Genomic DNA, 20,741 nt, shown 5'->3' with positions numbered 1-20,741 from the left:
CATTACACGTACTGGAGAAGAAGGCACAGGCGGACTGTATCTACTATCTGCGGACACCAGGGCCATGTATACAGAGGAAATCTCTCCATCTGTGATCCATTACACGTACTGGAGAAGGCACAGGCGGACTGTCTCTACTATCTGCGGACACCAGGGCCATGTATACAGGGGAAATCTCTTCATCTGTGATCCATTACACGTACTGGAGAAGGCACAGGCGGACTGTATCTACTATCTGCAGACACCAGGGCCATGTATACAGGGGAAATCTCTCCATCTGTGATCCATTACACGTACTGGAGAAGAAGGCACAGGCGGACTGTATCTACTATCTGCGGACACCAGGGCCATGTATACAGAGGAAATCTCTCCATCTGTGATCCATTACACGTACTGGAGAAGAAGGCACAGGCGGACTGTATCTACTATGTGAGGACACCAGGGCCATGTATACAGAGGAAATCTCTCCATCTGTGATCCATTACACGTACTGGAGAAGGCACAGGCGGACTGTATCTACTATGTGAGGACACCAGGGCCATGTATACAGGGGAAATCTCTTCATCTGTGATCCATTACACGTACTGGAGAAGGCACAGGCGGACTGTATCTACTATCTGCGGACAACAGGGCCATGTATACAGAGGACAGTCAGTGACAGGACAACACACAGACACTCACCCTGCTGTACCATATACTGAGCTGCGTGTGGGACAACACTGCTAAGAACAGGCGCTGCGGGTCCGGCTGGATATGAAAGGGCTTCTCCACGCTCTTCAAGGGGCACAGCAGCCTCTTGGGCCAGCCGCTGAGAAAATACATGCCGCCTGTCAGTGTACAGTCCGGCGCACAGGGGCGAACATCACTCCCAGCTCTCCCCCGGTACACACGGCCCCCGGCAACGCAGCTCCTCGGTGCGGACCGGAAGCCACGAACACCCGTACAGTAAAACCCTGCAATACACTTCCCTGCAGAACTCCGCCCACCGAACCTCCGTCAGCCAGTCATCGCGGACAGAAAGGAAAGCCAATCACTAGGCGGCTCTCATGATTGTCAGTCGACAGAAACGCGAGCTGTGATTGGGTAGATTCTTTCTTAAATCCCTGAAGCGTGCTCCGTGTGAGTTTTGAGGCAAAAGTTCCAGCGCACGTCAGCAAGGAGGACGGGCGGGCGGGAGGAATGTCCTCAGTGTGCGGCCTTCATAGGGACTAGGGAGCAGAAAGAGTTAGCTGCCCCTGGTGGGAGAACTCTGCGGTGCAGCACGAGTGCCCGGATGCGAGTTTTGACTTCGCAGGTTGATTGTGTTGTGGGCGTGTCAGGGGAGTGGCAGTCTTCGTGAGCTGCAGCGCTGATTGGTTCATCAGGCTGCATGAAGGCGGCGCATTTAGGAGCGCGCTCTGCTCCTGAGACAGGCTTGCAATATGGAAGGAGCACAGCCACATTCAGGAGCGCGCATTTCTGGCGACGCGCAATTCCCGCATTTCTGCCGGCGCGCATTCAGGAGCGCGCATTTATGCCTTTCGGCGCGCATTTCGAATGTAAGGAAGCGCGCATTCAGGATCGCGGATCCCTATCCTGCCTGTAGTAATCTGTTGTTTATTCCCAGCGGATCCCTATCCTGCCTGTAGTAATCTGTTGTTTATTCCCAGCGGATCCCTATCCTGCCTGTAGTAATCTGTTGTTTATTCCCAGCGGATCCGTAATTCTGCCTGTAGTGAATTGTTGCGTTTATTCCCAGCGGATCCCTATCCTGCCTGTAGTAATCTGTTGTTTATTCCCAGCGGATCCGTATTCTGCCTGTAGTAAATTTTTGCCTGTATTCCCAGCGGATCCCTATCCTGCCTGTAGGAATCTGTTGTTTATTCCCAGCGGATCCCTATCCTGCCTGTAGGAATCTGTTGTTTATTCCCAGCGGATCCGTAATTCTGCCTGTAGTGAATTGTTGCGTTTATTCCCAGCGGATCCCTATCCTGCCTGTAGTAATCTGTTGTTTATTCCCAGCGGATCCGTAATTCTGCCTGTAGTGAATTGTTGCGTTTATTCCCAGCGGATCCCTATCCTGCCTGTAGTAATCTGTTGTTTATTCCCAGCGGATCCGTAATTCTGCCTGTAGTGAATTGTTGCGTTTATTCCCAGCGGATCCCTATCCTGCCTGTAGTAATCTGTTGTTTATTCCCAGCGGATCCCTATCCTGCCTGTAGTAATCTGTTGTTTATTCCCAGCGGATCCGTAATTCTGCCTGTAGTGAATTGTTGCGTTTATTCCCAGCGGATCCCTATCCTGCCTGTAGTAATCTGTTGTTTATTCCCAGCGGATCCGTATTCTGCCTGTAGTAAATTTTTGCCTGTATTCCCAGCGGATCCCTATCCTGCCTGTAGTAATCTGTTGTTTATTCCCAGCGGATCCCTATCCTGCCTGTAGTAATCTGTTGTTTATTCCCAGCGGATCCGTAATTCTGCCTGTAGTGAATTGTTGCGTTTATTCCCAGCGGATCCCTATCCTGCCTGTAGTAATCTGTTGTTTATTCCCAGCGGATCCGTATTCTGCCTGTAGTAAATTTTTGCCTGTATTCCCAGCGGATCCCTATCCTGCCTGTAGGAATCTGTTGTTTATTCCCAGCGGATCCCTATCCTGCCTGTAGGAATCTGTTGTTTATTCCCAGCGGATCCGTAATTCTGCCTGTAGTGAATTGTTGCGTTTATTCCCAGCGGATCCCTATCCTGCCTGTAGTAATCTGTTGTTTATTCCCAGCGGATCCGTAATTCTGCCTGTAGTGAATTGTTGCGTTTATTCCCAGCGGATCCCTATCCTGCCTGTAGTAATCTGTTGTTTATTCCCAGCGGATCCGTAATTCTGCCTGTAGTGAATTGTTGCGTTTATTCCCAGCGGATCCCTATCCTGCCTGTAGTAATCTGTTGTTTATTCCCAGCGGATCCCTATCCTGCCTGTAGTAATCTGTTGTTTATTCCCAGCGGATCCGTAATTCTGCCTGTAGTGAATTGTTGCGTTTATTCCCAGCGGATCCCTATCCTGCCTGTAGTAATCTGTTGTTTATTCCCAGCGGATCCGTATTCTGCCTGTAGTAAATTTTTGCCTGTATTCCCAGCGGATCCCTATCCTGCCTGTAGTAATCTGTTGTTTATTCCCAGCGGATCCCTATCCTGCCTGTAGTAATCTGTTGTTTATTCCCAGCGGATCCGTAATTCTGCCTGTAGTGAATTGTTGCGTTTATTCCCAGCGGATCCCTATCCTGCCTGTAGTAATCTGTTGTTTATTCCCAGCGGATCCGTATTCTGCCTGTAGTAAATTTTTGCCTGTATTCCCAGCGGATCCCTATCCTGCCTGTAGGAATCTGTTGTTTATTCCCAGCGGATCCCTATCCTGCCTGTAGGAATCTGTTGTTTATTCCCAGCGGATCCGTAATTCTGCCTGTAGTGAATTGTTGCGTTTATTCCCAGCGGATCCCTATCCTGCCTGTAGTAATCTGTTGTTTATTCCCAGCGGATCCGTAATTCTGCCTGTAGTGAATTGTTGCGTTTATTCCCAGCGGATCCCTATCCTGCCTGTAGTAATCTGTTGTTTATTCCCAGCGGATCCGTAATTCTGCCTGTAGTGAATTGTTGCGTTTATTCCCAGCGGATCCCTATCCTGCCTGTAGTAATCTGTTGTTTATTCCCAGCGGATCCCTATCCTGCCTGTAGTAATCTGTTGTTTATTCCCAGCGGATCCGTAATTCTGCCTGTAGTGAATTGTTGCGTTTATTCCCAGCGGATCCCTATCCTGCCTGTAGTAATCTGTTGTTTATTCCCAGCGGATCCGTATTCTGCCTGTAGTAAATTTTTGCCTGTATTCCCAGCGGATCCCTATCCTGCCTGTAGTAATCTGTTGTTTATTCCCAGCGGATCCCTATCCTGCCTGTAGTAATCTGTTGTTTATTCCCAGCGGATCCGTAATTCTGCCTGTAGTGAATTGTTGCGTTTATTCCCAGCGGATCCCTATCCTGCCTGTAGTAATCTGTTGTTTATTCCCAGCGGATCCGAAATTCTGCCTGTAGTGAATGGTTGCGTTTATTCCCAGCGGATCCCTATCCTGCCTGTAGTAATCTGTTGTTTATTCCCAGCGGATCCGTATTCTGCCTGTAGTAAATTTTTGCCTGTATTCCCAGCGGATCCCTATCCTGCCTGTAGTAATCTGTTGTTTATTCCCAGCGGATCCGTAATTCTGCCTGTAGTGAATTGTTGCGTTTATTCCCAGCGGATCCCTATCCTGCCTGTAGTAATCTGTTGTTTATTCCCAGCGGATCCCTATCCTGCCTGTAGTAATCTGTTGTTTATTCCCAGCGGATCCCTTTCCTGCCTGTAGTAATCTGTTGTTTATTCCCAGCGGATCCCTATCCTGCCTGTAGTAATCTGTTGTTTATTCCCAGTGGATCCCTATCCTGCCTGTAGTAATCTGTTGTTTATTCCCAGCGGATCCGTAATTCTGCCTGTAGTGAATTGTTGCGTTTATTCCCAGCGGATCCCTATCCTGCCTGTAGTAATCTGTTGTTTATTCCCAGCGGATCCCTATCCTGCCTGTAGTAATCTGTTGTTTATTCCCAGCGGATCCCTATCCTGCCTGTAGTAATCTGTTGTTTATTCCCAGCGGATCCCTATCCTGCCTGTAGTAATCTGTTGTTTATTCCCAGCGGATCCCTTTCCTGCCTGTAGTAATCTGTTGTTTATTCCCAGCGGATCCCTATCCTGCCTGTAGTAATCTGTTGTTTATTCCCAGCGGATCCCTATCCTGCCTGTAGTAATCTGTTGTTTATTCCCAGCGGATCCCTATCCTGCCTGTAGTAATCTGTTGTTTATTCCCAGCGGATCCCTTTCCTGCCTGTAGTAATCTGTTGTTTATTCCCAGCGGATCCCTATCCTGCCTGTAGTAATCTGTTGTTTATTCCCAGCGGATCCCTATCCTGCCTGTAGTAATCTGTTGTTTATTCCCAGCGGATCCCTATCCTGCCTGTAGTAATCTGTTGTTTATTCCCAGCGGATCCGTAATTCTGCCTGTAGTGAATTGTTGCGTTTATTCCCAGCGGATCCCTATCCTGCCTGTAGTAATCTGTTGTTTATTCCCAGCGGATCCCTATCCTGCCTGTAGTAATCTGTTGTTTATTCCCAGCGGATCCCTATCCTGCCTGTAGTAATCTGTTGTTTATTCCCAGCGGATCCCTATCCTGCCTGTAGTAATCTGTTGTTTATTCCCAGCGGATCCGTATTCTGCCTGTTGTAAGTTTTTGCCTGTATTCCCAGGTGCTGCATCTCCTGGAACGTGTGGATTTGCCAGAGCTGCTGATTCAATTAGCAACATTGGCTATTTCGGAGACTGTGGATGACCTGAAAAGTCAGGTAATGCCATGTACAAGCTCTCGTCTCCTTCTCTATGTATCTATGATATTTTTGGGTGAGTGACCAGATGTCTCCTGATTGTAGGCAACTTTGAGGACTCGTATCTTCAAGCATCACCTGGATTTCGGACACAACCGCCAGTCGTACAACGCTGTTGCGCATATTCCCGATCACAGCAGGTGAGACGGAAGTCCGATTACTTGTGGTGTGGGGTGCAGGGCCGACAGCTCGTGGAGTGCAGGGCTGACAGCTCATGGAGTGGGTTGCAGGGCTGACAGCTCGTGGTGTGGGGTGCAGGGCTGACAGCTCGTGGAGTGCAGGGCTGACAGCTTGTGCTGTGGGGAACAATGCTGACAGCTCGTGGGGTGCAGGGCTGACAGCTCATGGAGTGGGGTGCAGGGCTGACAGCTCATGGAGTGGGTTGCAGGGCTGACAGCTCGTGCTGTGGGGTGCAGGGCTGACAGCTCGTGGTGTGGGGTGCAGGGCTGACAGCTCGTGCTGTGGGGCAGAGGTGTGTACGTTGTGCCTGAGCCTTAGACCTCAGCGTATGCTCCATACATGGCCAAATGGAGGATGGAAGCATATCTTTTTAGTGACAGGCCCTGATCATGAGCCGCTCCGTACACCGGCTTCTGGCCTGTAACATACATGCAACTCAATGGTTGGGAATGTATTAAAGGCAGCGCAGGAAATAGGAATGGGCAGAAATCTCACAGTGACCCCACTCGTTAAAGTGAACCTGTCACGTCGGTTTGTCCCTGTAAGCTGCGGACACCGCCTTTCAGGGCTTATATACAGTATGCTATAATGCTGCAGATAAGCCCCCGGCCTAACCTGAAATAGAACAAAAACAAGTTTTATTATACTCACCCTGGGGCGGTCTGTTCCGATGGGTGTCTCAGGTCCAGGTCCGGCGCCTACCATCTTCATGCGATGACGTCCTCCTCCTTGCTTTGTGTCGCGGCTCCTGCGCTGGCGTACTTATCTGCCCTGTTGAGAACAGAGTAAATTACAGCAGTGAGCAGGTGCCTGGAAAGGTCAGAGAGGCCCAGAGACTGCAGTACTTTGCTGTGCCCTCAACAGGGCAGATCAGTACGGCTGCGCAGGAGACGCGACACGAAGCAAGGAATAGGACGTCATCATATGAAGATGGGAGGCTCCGGACCGCGATGCCCATCGAACGGGGCAGCCCCCCTCCCGGGTGAGTATAATCTTGTTTTTATTCTATTTCAGGGTAGATCGGAGGCTTATCTACAGCATTACAGAATACTGTAGATTAGCCGTGAATGGCAGTGGCTGCAGCTTAGGCCTCTTTCACACTTCCATCTTTGAGCTCCGTCGATGTCCATCACAATCCGTCGATGTTCCACTTGTTGTTGATTCTTCATCAAAAAATTTACATTTGGTATCTTTATGTTTGAAGCATGAAATATGGGAAAAGGTTGGAAAGTTCAAGGGGGCTGAATACTTTCGCAAGGCACTATATATATATATATATATATATATATATATATATATATATATATATATATATATATATATATATACACACACACCTATACTATGTGTATATTTCTATTCTATCTATTGTATTGTAACCTGTCGGTGTGATTTTACTGTATGCGCACAGGAGTTGCCGGCTGTTCTATCTATCACACACATATTTATTTTTATATATATATATATATATATATCTATAATATAACGCTGGGAGCGTCACTCTGTCCGAAGCCTTTATAGACTGCACAAGCGCCGGCGCAGTCTGGACCCCACAGAGCGACGCTCCCAGGAGATCGCGGTATGCGTAAACACTGAATGCACACCGCGATCTCCAACAGAGAAACAGGGACGAGCCAGGAGGCGGAGGGTGAGTATACTTACCTGTCCCATTCCACCGACGCCATTCCGGGCCATGAATATCCCCCTGCTCCCGGAATCGGCGCCTGCGCAGTCCGCGCTTTCCGGCGCCATTTTCTTGAAGACACATTGCAGTGTGTCTTCAAGAAAATGGCGCCGGAAAGCGCGGACTGCGCAGGCGCCTTTTCCGGCACCAGGAGGACACAGAAAATCTGTCCTCCTGGTGCCGGAAAAGGCGCCTGCGCAGTCCGTGCTTTCCGGCGCCATTTTCTTGAAGACACACTGCAATGTGTCTTCAAGAAAATGGCGCCGGAAAGCGCGGACTGCGCAGGCGCCGATTCCGGGAGCAGGGGGATATTCATGGCCCGGAATGGCGTCGGTGGAACGGGACAGGTAAGTATACTCACCCTCCGCAAGTAACAAATTGCTGTGCCATGAGGCTGTGGCACTTCATGCCACAGCTATTTGTTGCTTACGTCCACAGCCGCCGCACCCAGCACAGCCGCCGCACCCAGCACAGCCGCCGCACCCAGCACAGCCGCCCACAGCCACGCACAGCCGCCCACAGCCACGCACAGCCACCCACAGCCATACATGGTGACGTAATGCCACACTCAGAAACTGTGAGGGATTAGAGCCATGGCAGCCGGGCTCAGACCATGTGTGCACCATTAATGTCTTCCTCCATTTCCTTTACAGCTGCGGGAAAAGCTCAGTGACAAACTCAACTACTACTTTCGGAAGTTGGCAGACTCCACGTCGCATCTGCTCCGTTGGAGAAGCGAGCGCCGCTATGTGCTCCATGGTTTTCCCCTTTATATCTGTATTTAGTCATTTCTGTATAATAAAAATTTATGTTTCTCTAGTCACCTTCCACGACGGCATATGGAGGTTGTCTCTTTGCCCTAATGGGGAACAGGAAACACAGAGGTTAAAAGGACCTCCCACCTCCCACTTGCCAGTGTCTTTCCTGTTCCCCATGGGACAGGTAGAGGTTTCCTCATGTGCTGTAGTGGCCGGTGGCTACGGTACCTTGCAGGCGCTGCCTGTTTAACCGGGCAGCAGATGGTCGCCTCTGGCCTCCTCCTCGTGCTGCTCCCGTCGTCCTGCTTGCAGGTCCTCGGGACCCCCTCCCGGCCTTCCCGCGCCCCCACGAGGGCAAAGCAGGCCGGGGTTCCCTGACCGGGCTCCTCCTGGAGCTGCCCGGCGTCCTCCTCCTCCATGTTGTCGGCTCGGCGTTCCGGAAGTGACGTCAGCGGCTCCCGCGCGTCACTTCCGGTTTCTTCATACACCCTGAAGCCGGTACTTCCGGGTTTCGCCGGCCGGCGTGTCGGACCGCACAGCTCCCTCACCTGGATTCTGGAGGGGGAGGGGGATTAACGCTGGAGCAGGTGCCTTGGACGGCGTCCATAAAAGCCTGCTGAACCACCACTGAGGTAAGGCTATCTCCTTCAGTATGGAAGGTTCTTCATGCCCCGTATCTGCGGAGCCCAGCGCCACCCCTGCCTCTGTAAGTGTTCGCAGGGATGGGATCCGGGAGGAGTATAGCAGGGGTTAGGGTCCTCACCCCTCTCTCCCTTTATATATTTCAGGGAGAAAAACCTGCCCCTAAAGGTGCCTATAGAAAGAAGTGCCCTATCTGTTCCTCTAAATGTCCTCCTAACTGGGACAAGAAACTCTGTCAGTCATGTACGGACAAAATAATAAGAGCTGAGCAGCCATCACTATTGGATGAGATTCGCTCATTAGTAAAACAGGAGGTACAATCTTCTCTGGCAGCCTTTACACCTCCACCCCCACCTCCATCTCCGCAGCCACAACCTCATTCCCCGGCTAAGAAGAGGAAAATTCAGGTCGTGGAATCGGACTCTGATTCGGACCTCTCTCATGCCTCATCTGTTGGCTGGGAGGATCCAGTGTCACCTAAAGCTGAGGTCAGGAAGTACCTATTTTCCTCAGACTATATTGAGGATCTAGTCTCTGCTGTCCGTAATACCATGGGACTAGAAGAGGAACCTGTACCGCAGTCCATACAGGATCAGATGTTCGGTGGTCTTTCTTCGGAGAAGAGAGTGGGCTTCCCAGTTCATGCCAATATCATCAGTATGATCAATCAGGAATGGGAACTACCTGAGAGGCGTCTTAGTACCCCTTCAGAAATGAAGCACAGATTTCTGCTTGAGGATGACCTTAAATTAGATATTCCCAAGGTCGATGTGCAAGTGGCTAGAGTCGCCAAGAGGACTGCACTCCCCTTTGAGGATTCTTCTCAATTGAAGGATCCCATGGATAGGAAGATCGAAAGCCTCCTCAGAAAATCATGGGAAACTTCTGCAGCTGTCCTTAAAGCTAACGTCGCCTCCACCTGTGTGGCAAGAGCTCTCTCCTGCTGGCTTGAAAAATTGGAGAATCACATATCTCAAGGTACCTCAAGAGGCGAGATATTGGATTCCCTACCCATTTTACATAAAGCTACAGGGTATTTGGCGGACGCTTCTCTGGAATCTGTAAGAGTCGCCGCCAGATCCCTCGTACTTTCTAACTCTGCCAGAAGAGCCCTCTGGCTTAAGCTCTGGAGTGGGGACATCACTTCTAAATCTAAGCTCTGCACCATACCCTTTAAAGGAGACTACGTCTTTGGTCCTGCCCTAGACGATATTCTTGATAAAGCCACCGACAAAAAGAAGGCGCTCCCTGAGCAAAAAACAGCCTAGGAAACGTTTTTTTCGTGGCCCACAACCTCAGTCCTCTCAAGCAAGAGGCAAAGGAAAAACCGGCAGGTGGAGCTACGCAAAGGGTAGGGGAAAGAATATCTTTGTCCCGCAGCAGCAGCAGCAGCAACAATCCCAGCAGGACAAACAATGACTCCGACCCGGTGGGGGGAAGACTCGCGAAATATGTGGTTCAGTGGGAGGATATTACCAGCTCCCACTGGGTTCTCAATGTCATCAGAGACGGCTTGTTAATAGAGTTAATTTCTCCCCCACCTCAGGGTCTAAAAGTCACTTCCCTTCCATCATCAAGGGATCGCAGTCTATTGTCCGTAGGTCTCAAAGACCTTATCAGATCAAATGTAATTTCCCCAGTCCCACAATCAGAGTGGGGGAAAGGACACTACTCCCGACTCTTCCTGGTCCCCAAACCTTCAGGAGACGTCCGGATTATTATAAACTTAAAGGGTCTGAACCAGCACGTGAAATATCGCAAGTTCAAGATGGAGTCCGTAAGATCTGCGATTCCTCTGATAGAACATCACTCTTTTATGGCTACCATCGATCTCAAGGATGCGTATTTCCACATCCCTATTCACCCGAGACACCAAAAATATCTCAGGTTTGCGATACAGGGGAGTCATCGGGTGGAGCACTACCAGTTTGGAGTCCTTCCCTTCGGCATCTCATCAGCACCGAGAGTGTTCTCCAAAGTGATGGCCGAAGTAGTGTCATTCATCCGAAAACAAGGTGTCTGTATAGTGCCATATCTGGACGATCTTCTGATAGTAGCTTCCACCGAGATAACCCTGATAGCCCATGTGTCTACCACCCTAGACATTCTGAGATCCCTAGGTTGGATTCCAAACCTACAAAAATCTCAGCTTCAACCTGCAAAAACCAGGAGATTTCTGGGAGTAATGCTGGACTCAGCAAAACAAATGTCCTTCCTCCCAGACGATCACAGGCTTCCCCTACTAACAAAAATCAGGAAGTTCAAAGAAATGAGATCCCCTACTCTGCGAGAGGGAATGTCGCTGTTGGGTTCCATGACAGCATGCATACAGTCGGTGGCTTGGGCTCAAGCTCACTCAAGGACACTACAAGCCCACATTCTACACAATTGGGATGGTCGACCTGGCACTCTTGCCAAGAGGATCCACACTCCGGGCAGAGTGAAAGCCTCTTTAACATGGTGGATGAAGCCCAGGAACCTTCTGAAAGGAGTATGCTGGATTCAGTCTCCTCTAACCACCATCAAAACAGATGCCAGCAAGAGAGGCTGGGGAGCCATAGTGAACCATGTCCCCTATCAGGGCCAGTGGAGCCAATCGATTTCCGAGAAATCATCAAATTTCAGGGAGCTCAAGGCTGTGGAAGAGACTCTACTAGCGGCAAGTCATCAGATTTCGGGTCAACATGTGCAGATATACTCGGACAACATGACCACGGTGGCCCATATCAGGCACCAGGGCAGTACAAGAACCCTCAGTCTAATAAAAATCTCCGCTCGTATCTTTTCTTGGGCCGAAAAGCACTTACTATCCCTGACGGCAATCCACCTCAAGGGAACTACAAATATTCAGGCAGACTACCTAAGCCGTCAGGAAATCCATCCTGGCGAGTGGAGCCTGGATCCTCAAATATTCAGCATGCTGGTTCACAGATGGGGTTATCCAGACGTCGACCTTTTTGCCTCTCACCAGAACGCAAAGGTCGAAACCTTTTTTTCCCTGAACCCGAGAGGCAATCCCAGGGGGTTGGATGCTTTAACACAAGATTGGCCGTTTCATCTAGCTTATGCTTTTCCGCCAATCCCTATCCTTGCCAAGGTTCTACGGAAGATACGCCTAGAAAGGACTCCAACTATCCTGATAGCTCCATTGTGGCCCAAAAGGAGTTGGTTCAACCTAATTACCCAACTACAAGTGGATGGACCAGTAATGTTGCCGATAAAACACGATCTTCTTTCTCAGGGTCCCATTCTCCACCCAGACCCTCAGAAGTGGAACTTGGCGGCGTGGTTGCTGAAACCCAGGTTTTAAGAGCTAAAGGACTATCAATTCCTGTCATAGCTACCCTACAAAAATCGAGAAAACCGGTGACCAACGCCATCTACAACAAGATCTGGAAAAAGTTTTCTTCATTCTGTCTGCCTAACCTTCCAGACCCCCTCAAACCTAATATACCCATTATATTGGACTTTTTGCAAAAAGGCTTGGAAATGGGTCTCAGGCCCAGTACCCTCAAGGTCCAGGTCTCTGCACTTAGCTCGGTCTTTGATCAAGATTTAGCGAGTCATCGCTGGATTAAAAGATTCATGACATCGGCTACTAGAATGAATCCTAGAAAGCAGGTCATAGTTCCCCCATGGGATCTCAATATAGTTCTCCAGGGTCTGACAGGTCCACCCTTTGAACCACTATCATCTTGTTCTCCACAAAACCTAGCCTATAAAGCCGTGTTCTTGGTTGCCATTACTTCAGCCAGAAGGATTGGTGAATTGCAGGCCTTATCTACACGAGAACCTTATCTCCTGGTAAGAGATGATTCAATTGTGCTTCGTCTTGATCCGTCCTTTCTTCCGAAGGTTATCTCTGACTTCCACCGTTCTCAAGAGATTTTTCTACCAACCTTTTGCCACAATCCAACAAACTCGGAAGAAAGAAGATTCAACACCTTGGATGTTCGACGTATTCTTTTACAATACTTGGACCACACCAGTACATTCAGAATCGATCACAATCTGTTTGTCCATCTCTCAGGACAAAACAAAGGGAAAAAAGTAGCCAAAAGTACCATCGCTACATGGATCAAGAAGGCTATTACGGAAGCCTATCTCGCTCAAAACAAGTTACCTCCAGTAGGTATCAAAGCCCATTCAACTAGATCCACATCGGTTTCCTGGGCAGAAAGAGCAGGCGCATCTCCGGAGCAGATTTGCAGGGCAGCAACGTGGTCTTCACTCCATACCTTCTCTAAACATTACAGACTAGATGTATTGTCCAACAAGGACTTAGCCTTCGGCCGCAAAGTACTCCAGGCCGTTGTCCCTCCCTAGTGCCAAAATTAGTTGGTATTCCTCCATATGCCGTCGTGGAAGGTGACTAGAGAAAATAGAATTATTCTTACCGTTAATTCGGTTTCTAGGAACCTTCCACGACGGCACTAATTTCCCACCCGATATATATTCCTGGATTAGTTCTGGGATTTTAAAGGTAAACCAGTGCAATGGTCTCAGTTGTAAGTCACTGGCAAGTGGGAGGTGGGAGGTCCTTTTAACCTCTGTGTTTCCTGTTCCCCATTAGGGCAAAGAGACAACCTCCATATGCCGTCGTGGAAGGTTCCTAGAAACCGAATTAACGGTAAGAATAATTCTATTTTTCTATGTTTTTGCGATACTGAGTCGCTGGTTTCTCGGTAATGGGCCGTGTCCTCAGCGTTAGATAATTTACATCAAGTTTATGGCTTATATTAATTAATTAAACCGCGAGCAGACTCCGCCCCTCCCACTTAGCCTTTCCCACTTTTTAGAACTGTGTCATAAAGGTGGGCCCAGCTGGCGGAGCGTAAGTAATGGCTCTTTGAAGCTGCTTGCAAGCAGTGAATTGAAACATCCCCGTTCTTGCATTTTCACAACTGCCACGAAATAAACACGAGCGGCTCGTGGTCCTCGTCCTCATGGGTCTCTTGTGTACAGATGTCATCAGTACGGCCGACGATGTGGTGCTGATCTGCTGCAGCAGCGATGGAGGCGCTGCCATGGTGGGCATGAGCTTTCATCCCTTGAACTGTTCTCTTTTTAAAGGGGTTGTCCATGACCGTGACATTGATGGTCTCTCATTAGAGTATGTCATCTGTGTGTGATCTGTGGGGGTGCGACACTGGCACCTCCGCCTTTTAAGTTGTTGGATGGAACTTGTCAGTCCCTGCGCTGCACAGCTCCGACAGACGTGCTGTCCCCGACCTTGGACACAGCTCCAGCTGACACCAGGGAAGAGCTAACAGCCAAGATGGCAGGTGTAACCAGTGGTAAAGACGGGCTATCAATGTTAACCCCTTATTGACCAAGGCAATTTTTACATTTCTGACCACTGTCCCTTTGAGGTTATAGCTCTGGAGCCTCAATGGATCCCGCCGATACTGACAGATTTTCGTGACATTTTATACTTTATGATATTGGTAAAATTTATTCAATATGACTTGCGTTTATTTCTGAAACCAGAAATTTTGCAAAAATTTTAATTTTACAGTTTTCAAACTTAGATTTTTTGTGCCCTTAAATCAGTAAAATCCGACCCGAGTCATGTTCCCTGGAGATTTTCTGATGCTTGAGGCGCCACACAATTATTTCTTAGCGACGTTAAAGTCCTGGAAAACCACTTTAAAGGGAAGGTGAGGAGTCAGCGTATCATGGTGTCACCCCCACACTGTGCACCCCCATCCCACCCACTGCTGTCACCTTTTTGACTGGCGTTTCCAAGGTGTGTGGAGGATGCCGCAGTTACCTGGCCCCTACTTAGGGAACAGGTGACTGCCGCAGCCTCCACAGTCACCGGGAGCCTCCACAAGTAATTACTTGGGGAGGCTCCCGGTGACGCTGCTGACTGACAGGTCACACATGAAGCAGTGTCCGTGTCCCGGCGACATGGATGTTCGCCAAGATAAACGTCTGCACACTGCGGCTCTTGGCTGTGACACTGCGGAGCCACCATTCTGTAGAGCCCTCTCAACCATGTGGTGTCGCAAATGTCAAATTCCGCATTGATTCTGTACAAAAAATTTTTCGCAGCATGGGGACGAGATTTCATGCAATCCCATTCACTTTGCTGGCTACTGAATTTGCTGTCGAATTTCCATGCTGTCAGGCCACACAGAAATATTTTTTTTCCCTCCATCAACACCACACCTATTTTGTCAAAGTGTCCGAATTAAACACTATTTCTAAATTATTATTTTTACTTTTCAAAACATTTTGATCAGAAAGATCTTGTGTCCTCTGTGTGACCAATCTACATACTGGATATAATCGGGAGTTGGGACTTCCGGCCGCTGCCCCTGAATCTCATAAGGCACCGCGGCAGTGTCACTTGCAGGAGCAGTTTGTGTCCGCAAGGCCACGAACTGCGCCTGCGCAAGTAACGGATTATATACGTCACTGCTCAATTTTCATAATGAAATCTGAAGTATCCTTCAGATAGGACGGGATATTCTCCACCAGGGGCTTGAGAAACGAGTCAATATACCTGCCGATGTCCTCCATAAGCCCACCCACCCCAGAGATTATTGGCCTACCTGGAGGGTTTTACAGGTTCTTATGTACCTTGGGGAGGAGATACAATGTTGGAATAAGAGGGTCCTTAACCACCAAAATGTCCCATACCTTTGTAGTTATAACGTCACCACTTATAGCCCTCTACAAGATTCTAATTAGTTACTCCTTGTAAGAAATAAGGGGATTAAGTCAATTTTTTATAGCAAAGAGGGTCCCTAAGCATACGATGGGCCTCAGCTAGTTATAGGTTAAAAGGCCAAATCACAATATTCCCGCCCTTGTCTGCCGGTTTAATCACTACATCCTTAAGTTGTTTTAGTCTTTTAAGACCTGTTAATTCTGTCCTAGACAGATTGTTACCGAAAGAAGAAGTGGAGAGCCTATCAAATTCGTTAGAAACAAGCTTGACAAAGATCTCCACAGTAGGGCATAATAACAAGGGCGGGAAATTGGTGGACCTAGGACGCAGAGAGAATGGTTGCCTACCCAAGGTGGGGTTGGTGTGTTCATATGCCAGCACCTACGGAGTTTGCAAGGCCAATTGCTCTTCAGGTAAGGTGAAAGCCTGCTGAATATCTTCACTATGGTGCCATTTTTTTAAAAAGGAGGGACCGTGCAAACATATGTAGGTCCATAAAAGGTCAGAAATGGATCAAATTGCATGCTTGGGGAAAATGTTAAGCTGTTAGAAGGCAGGGAAATCTCATCGGGGCTAAGAACATGCTCATAAAAATGTATTACCTTAAAGGGAACCCGTCACCCCTCTCAGGCGTTTGTAACTTAAAGAGCCACCTTGTGCAATAAACACTTATAAAAAGTGCCACCACATACCCTGAATCCGTCCCAGGGGCGGGACTTCCCTTCCTAATGAGACGCAGCACAGCCGTCACTCCGGGCCTGTGCGCCACCTCTGCATTATCGTCCCCGGCACCGTAAGTTTTTTCCGGGCATGCGCAGTTGCGCTGCCCTTCGTACTTACAGCAGGCACCGGGGACGATAATGCAGGAAGAGCAGGCGTCTCATTAGGAAGGGAAGTCCCGCCCCCGGGACGGATTCAGGGTATGTGGTGGCACTTTTTATAAGTGTTTATTTCAGCGTGTACAGACGTTTGTAACTAAAAAGCCACCTTGTCAGAATGCAGCATTAGTGCTGCACAAGGTGACTCTTTTAGTTACAAACGCCTGAGGGGGGTGACAGGTTCCTTTTAAGGGTATCCATTTTCTGTACGTTGGCAGGTCCACGTTTATTATTAGACGGCTTTTGGTCCCACTTGCTCATTCCAGTTACCAAAATGAGTTTGCATAGATCGTAGGGAAGTGTCTGCTGCTTCCCCAGAAGAGGAAACCGAAGGGGATCTGTGATTCCTATTTGTGTTAAATGACCGGCTCCACTTATAGATTGGTTTTCGTTGGAAGTCAGTGCTGTCACGGATTTTTTTTTTAGTGTGAATGATTTTAATCTGTGTCTCCCACTCTGCAGAATTTTTATCCATCATGTTGTTAAAGGCTGTAAGACCTTCTGTAGTAGCCAACTTCTTAAAATCAAGGAAAAGACAATCAATTTCGGTTTCCAACAGAGAGACCGATTTATTAAGATCAATGAGCAGTTCCATAAATTGAAATGAAGCTTTAGTACAAACCTCCTGCCACTTGGAGGAAAAAATATCAGTCACGGAAAAGGAAGGGAACATTTGGATACGTAACCCCTGTGGAATTAAATGTTTCTTAAATTAGTTCATACCGGGTAGTGACTGATGAAGGTCCGGATGTAGGACCGAAATGTTTCTGTTATTTTGTGGACATCATTAAATCACCTGTCTTATGTTAAGTTCAGTGCTGAGTTTTTGCTATATACTACGGTGCGGGAACCTACTCTGGCACCTCTTTATGCCTGTGCACATGTCAACTTTTTCATTCTCATGTATTTAGAGTAGTGACCCCTTCTGGTTGGATCCGGGAAGATCCGTGATGGTTGAAGGGAAGACGAGGATGACGTGGTGTCCAACGCTTGTCAGTGAGAGTGACGACGTGTGGACACCGCGTCATCCTCGGCTTCTCTTCAACCAGCGCGGATGTTCCCGGATCCGACCAGAAGGGGTTACTGCTCTAAATACAGAGAAAAGACCTCCTTTGGACTCACCACAGTTCATCACCCACCATCTTTTCTTACGTTAGTACGTAACTGATGAAGGTCTTCAGGACCGAAACATTTATTTTTGGTACTACGAATAAACAGAAGTTCATCACATAATCCTAAGTTGAGTTCTGAGTTCTCTTTAGGCATACACATGGTGTGGGAACCTAACCTACCCATGCACCTTCTTCAGTAGTGCTCACGCCATGTCTTTGCACCACTGTTAAATACCTTATCTGGCTTCCTCATCTGCAATCTCCCTCTGAAATAGTATTTTAGTTTGAGTTCTCCTCTTTGACTGCAACTGACTAGCTCTCCTAAGGGTACCGTCACACAGTGCAATTTTGATCGCTACGACGGTACGATTCGTGACGTTCTAGCGATATCGTTACGATATCGCAGTGTCTGACACGCAGCAGCGATCAGGGATCCTGCTGAGAATCGTACGTCGTAGCAGATCGTTTGAAACTTTCTTTCGTCGCTGGATCTCCCGCTGTCATCGCTGGATCGTTGTGTGTGACAGCGATCCAGCGATGCGTTCGCTGGTAACCAGGGTAAACATCGGGTTACTAAGCGCAGGGCCGCGCTTAGTAACCCGATGTTTACCGTGGTTACCAGCGTAAAAGTAAAAAAAAAAAAAACCGTACATACTCACATTCCGGTGTCTGTCCGGTCCCTTGCCGTCCGCTTCCCGCTCTGACTGTCTGCCGGCCGGAAAGTGAGAGCAGATCACAGCGGTGACGTCACTGCTGTACGGCCGCACTCAGTCAGAGCGGGAAGCGGACGGCAAGGGACCTGACGGACATCAGATGGTGAGTATGTACGGTTTGGTTTTTTTACTTTTACGCTGGTAACCACGGTAAACATCGGGTCACTAAGCGCGGCCCTGCGCTTAGTAACCCGATGTTTACCCTGGTTACCCGGGGACTTCGGCATCGCTCCAGCGCCGTGATTGCAAAGTGTGACCGCAGTCTACGACGCTGGAGCGATAATCATACGACGCTGCGACGTCACGGATCGTGCCGTCGTAGCGATTAAAATGGCACTGTGTGACGGTACCCTAACTCTACTAAGTTCAGTGTCTCTGAGTGAAGAGACTCTGTGAGGTCACATGCCCCTCACCCTTGGAGGACAGGAGAAGTCAACATCTTTCCCCACACTGCAGAGTCATACAGTATTTGTCTTCACACTGAAGACTAATGTAACACAGTATAGCTGGAGATGTGTCCTTTGCAGTTGGAGGGTGATTACTGGGAGAGGAAGCCAGATAAGTTATTTAACACTGCCCTAGCCAGTGTCCAGGAACATTATACTTGCTAGTTTGGAAATAAAAAAAATAATGACAGTTACTCTTTAAAGAAACTTCTTAGCCTAACTCTTCTGATGCTTTTTGCCAATCATTTTGACATTCTCCACGCAGTGAGAGAGACTGTGTGGGGCTGCATGCTGCAATTTACCAACAGGCATTACCCAATCTGGTACAGATTTTTTTGAGATGCAGTACCCATGTTCTGCAACTAATGTCCTTTTTGCAGGACGACCGGTTTGCTGCACATGACGACCACCTAAGTATGTATTCCTCCTTGCCACTGCTGTGGGTTGCACTGGAATTCTCCTTGAAGTCCGAAGAGCAGGAGGACCATTTGATTTTCCAAAAGTGTGGAGGGCAGAAACCAGAGAGGCATCTCGCTTCTCCACTGACAAAAAATTCTTATATAATGCATCCACGCCAGGCCCAAAAATATCTTCTCTTTCAGACAATTTTTCTTCCAAAACCTGGAACATGACCTTCAGGTGCCTGCTGCGTTCATTATTCTGATCTGTCCCAGTCCTTGACACAGTTTTCTCTGCACAAGAATCTTCTTTATTGAGGCATAATTCATCTACCATGACAGTGTGGTCATCTTCTTGTGATAGCGCTACTGTAGAAGTAGTTCCTTGCAGTTTATCCTGCCAGCCTTCTGGAACTCCTCTGCTTCCGTGCAAGTTATCATACCAGCCTTCTGGAACATCTATGGAGTCCGCCAAGATCTTATGCAGTGTAAGCTTAGCACGTGCATCTGTAACTGGGATAAACTGGGAAGTAGAAATATTGAATTTAGTTGCTGCAGCAAATTGATGTTTGCAGGGAGCCCCATTGGATCCTATCGGACAGAAACATGTGCCTGTCAACATGTTTACAGCATATTCGTGGCCAGATGTTGAATTTTTCACATTATATGTGTCATCGGAAATATGTGTTACAATTAAATTGTCAGTTTGTATTTCTGGAATGAAATAACGTGAGCGACTCACATTTACAGTTCTGTTACTGAGAACACTCATGATCCTCTGTTCAAAATATGTCATGAATCGTGTGGTCAGAAAATCAAATAACTGTGCAATATTGAAAGCTTTAACACGCATCAGGACTTTCTCTTTCAGCACCCTTATGTTGGCTTCACTGTAGTTGTTAGTGTCATGACCCCTTGTTAGCAGTGTCGCTCTGTGGCACATTGCCCATTCCCCTGCTCTGTCTCTCATTTTTGCTAAATATTTGTGCACATTCGGATATTTTTGCAATATAGGACTTGACATAACCTCTGTGAAAAGACTTTCAAACTGTAGTTGACTTGGTTCATTTACCAGTTTCTTGAACAAGGTATATATTTCTTGCCTGTCTTCTTTCTGTACATGATTGCTAGAATCCCATATGTATCTCCAAAAGGCCTGGAGTACATGGAATTTGCATAGCAGTAACCGTGAGCCTGAAAATCTGTCCTTCAAGCTATTTCTTTCACTGTGGCTATCATCTGTAATAATTATACCCGGACCATGCTCAATACCGCGACCATAAAATGCATCCTCAGGTAAAATAGACTGCAATAGCTTTAGCGCACGGGTGATAATAACTTGTGTTTCAGAATACATTACCAGTATTACCAGCGGCAATGCCCCTGCGACACTAGGAGCAAGGAGGAGAAATATTCGGCTGTTATGTCTGTCCATTGATCCTGATGAATCCATAAATGCAATTTCACATGATGTCTGCAAGTACTTATGTACACGTTGCATTAATGGTGAACATATGGCTATTATCAGGTCCTTGTCTTCCTCCAATTCCATCTTTGCACAGACAGACCCACATGACTTATTATATGTGTCAATAAATATCTTCAGGCTAGAGATCATTTCCTGTCCATCTGGTGGTCCATACTTTCTTTGAAAAATACTATAATATCTGTGGTAACACCATTGGATATCTGGGCATTTGGACCTATCTGAAAGTACCAGAAAAGCCTGTTCTCCAAACTGCTCTTGCAAATCAAATTTATAACTTTGTAGAGCTGAAGATGGTGAATGTCCCTTAGCAAAAAGGATTCTAAACACCTCTTT

General features: G+C 47.9%; 2 protein-coding genes across 3 annotated transcripts in view; one reads left to right on the top strand and one right to left on the bottom strand.

The window, feature by feature from the left end:
* The window catches only part of RIC1 (RIC1 partner of RAB6A GEF complex), a 214,826-nt gene extending 213,761 nt beyond the window's left edge, over positions 1 to 1,065 (bottom strand). Inside the window, exon 1 of one of the 2 annotated variants that reach the window (XM_077249171.1) lies at positions 682 to 1,065. In XM_077249171.1, the coding sequence (XP_077105286.1) occupies positions 682 to 822 (141 nt within the window). In that variant the 5' untranslated portion in view covers positions 823 to 1,065. The remainder of the gene's footprint in view (positions 1 to 681) is intronic. The other variant, XM_077249169.1, reaches the window with a different exon arrangement.
* Positions 1,066 to 1,303: 238 nt separating this feature from the next.
* LOC143762226 (uncharacterized) lies at positions 1,304 to 9,821 on the top strand. Its single transcript, XM_077249173.1, has 4 exons — positions 1,304 to 1,538; positions 5,295 to 5,390; positions 5,475 to 5,569; positions 7,947 to 9,821. The coding sequence occupies exons 1-4, from the start codon at positions 1,422 to 1,424 to the stop codon at positions 8,299 to 8,301; spliced, it is 663 nt and encodes a 220-aa protein (XP_077105288.1). The 5' UTR covers positions 1,304 to 1,421; the 3' UTR covers positions 8,302 to 9,821.
* The last annotated feature ends 10,920 nt before the right edge of the window (positions 9,822 to 20,741 follow it).

This window comes from Ranitomeya variabilis, chromosome 1 (genome assembly GCF_051348905.1).
Source record: "Ranitomeya variabilis isolate aRanVar5 chromosome 1, aRanVar5.hap1, whole genome shotgun sequence".
Lineage (NCBI taxonomy): Eukaryota > Metazoa > Chordata > Amphibia > Anura > Dendrobatidae > Ranitomeya > Ranitomeya variabilis.
The sequence above is the reverse complement of the archived record's forward strand: the minus strand, read 5'-3'. Positions and strand labels throughout refer to the sequence as shown.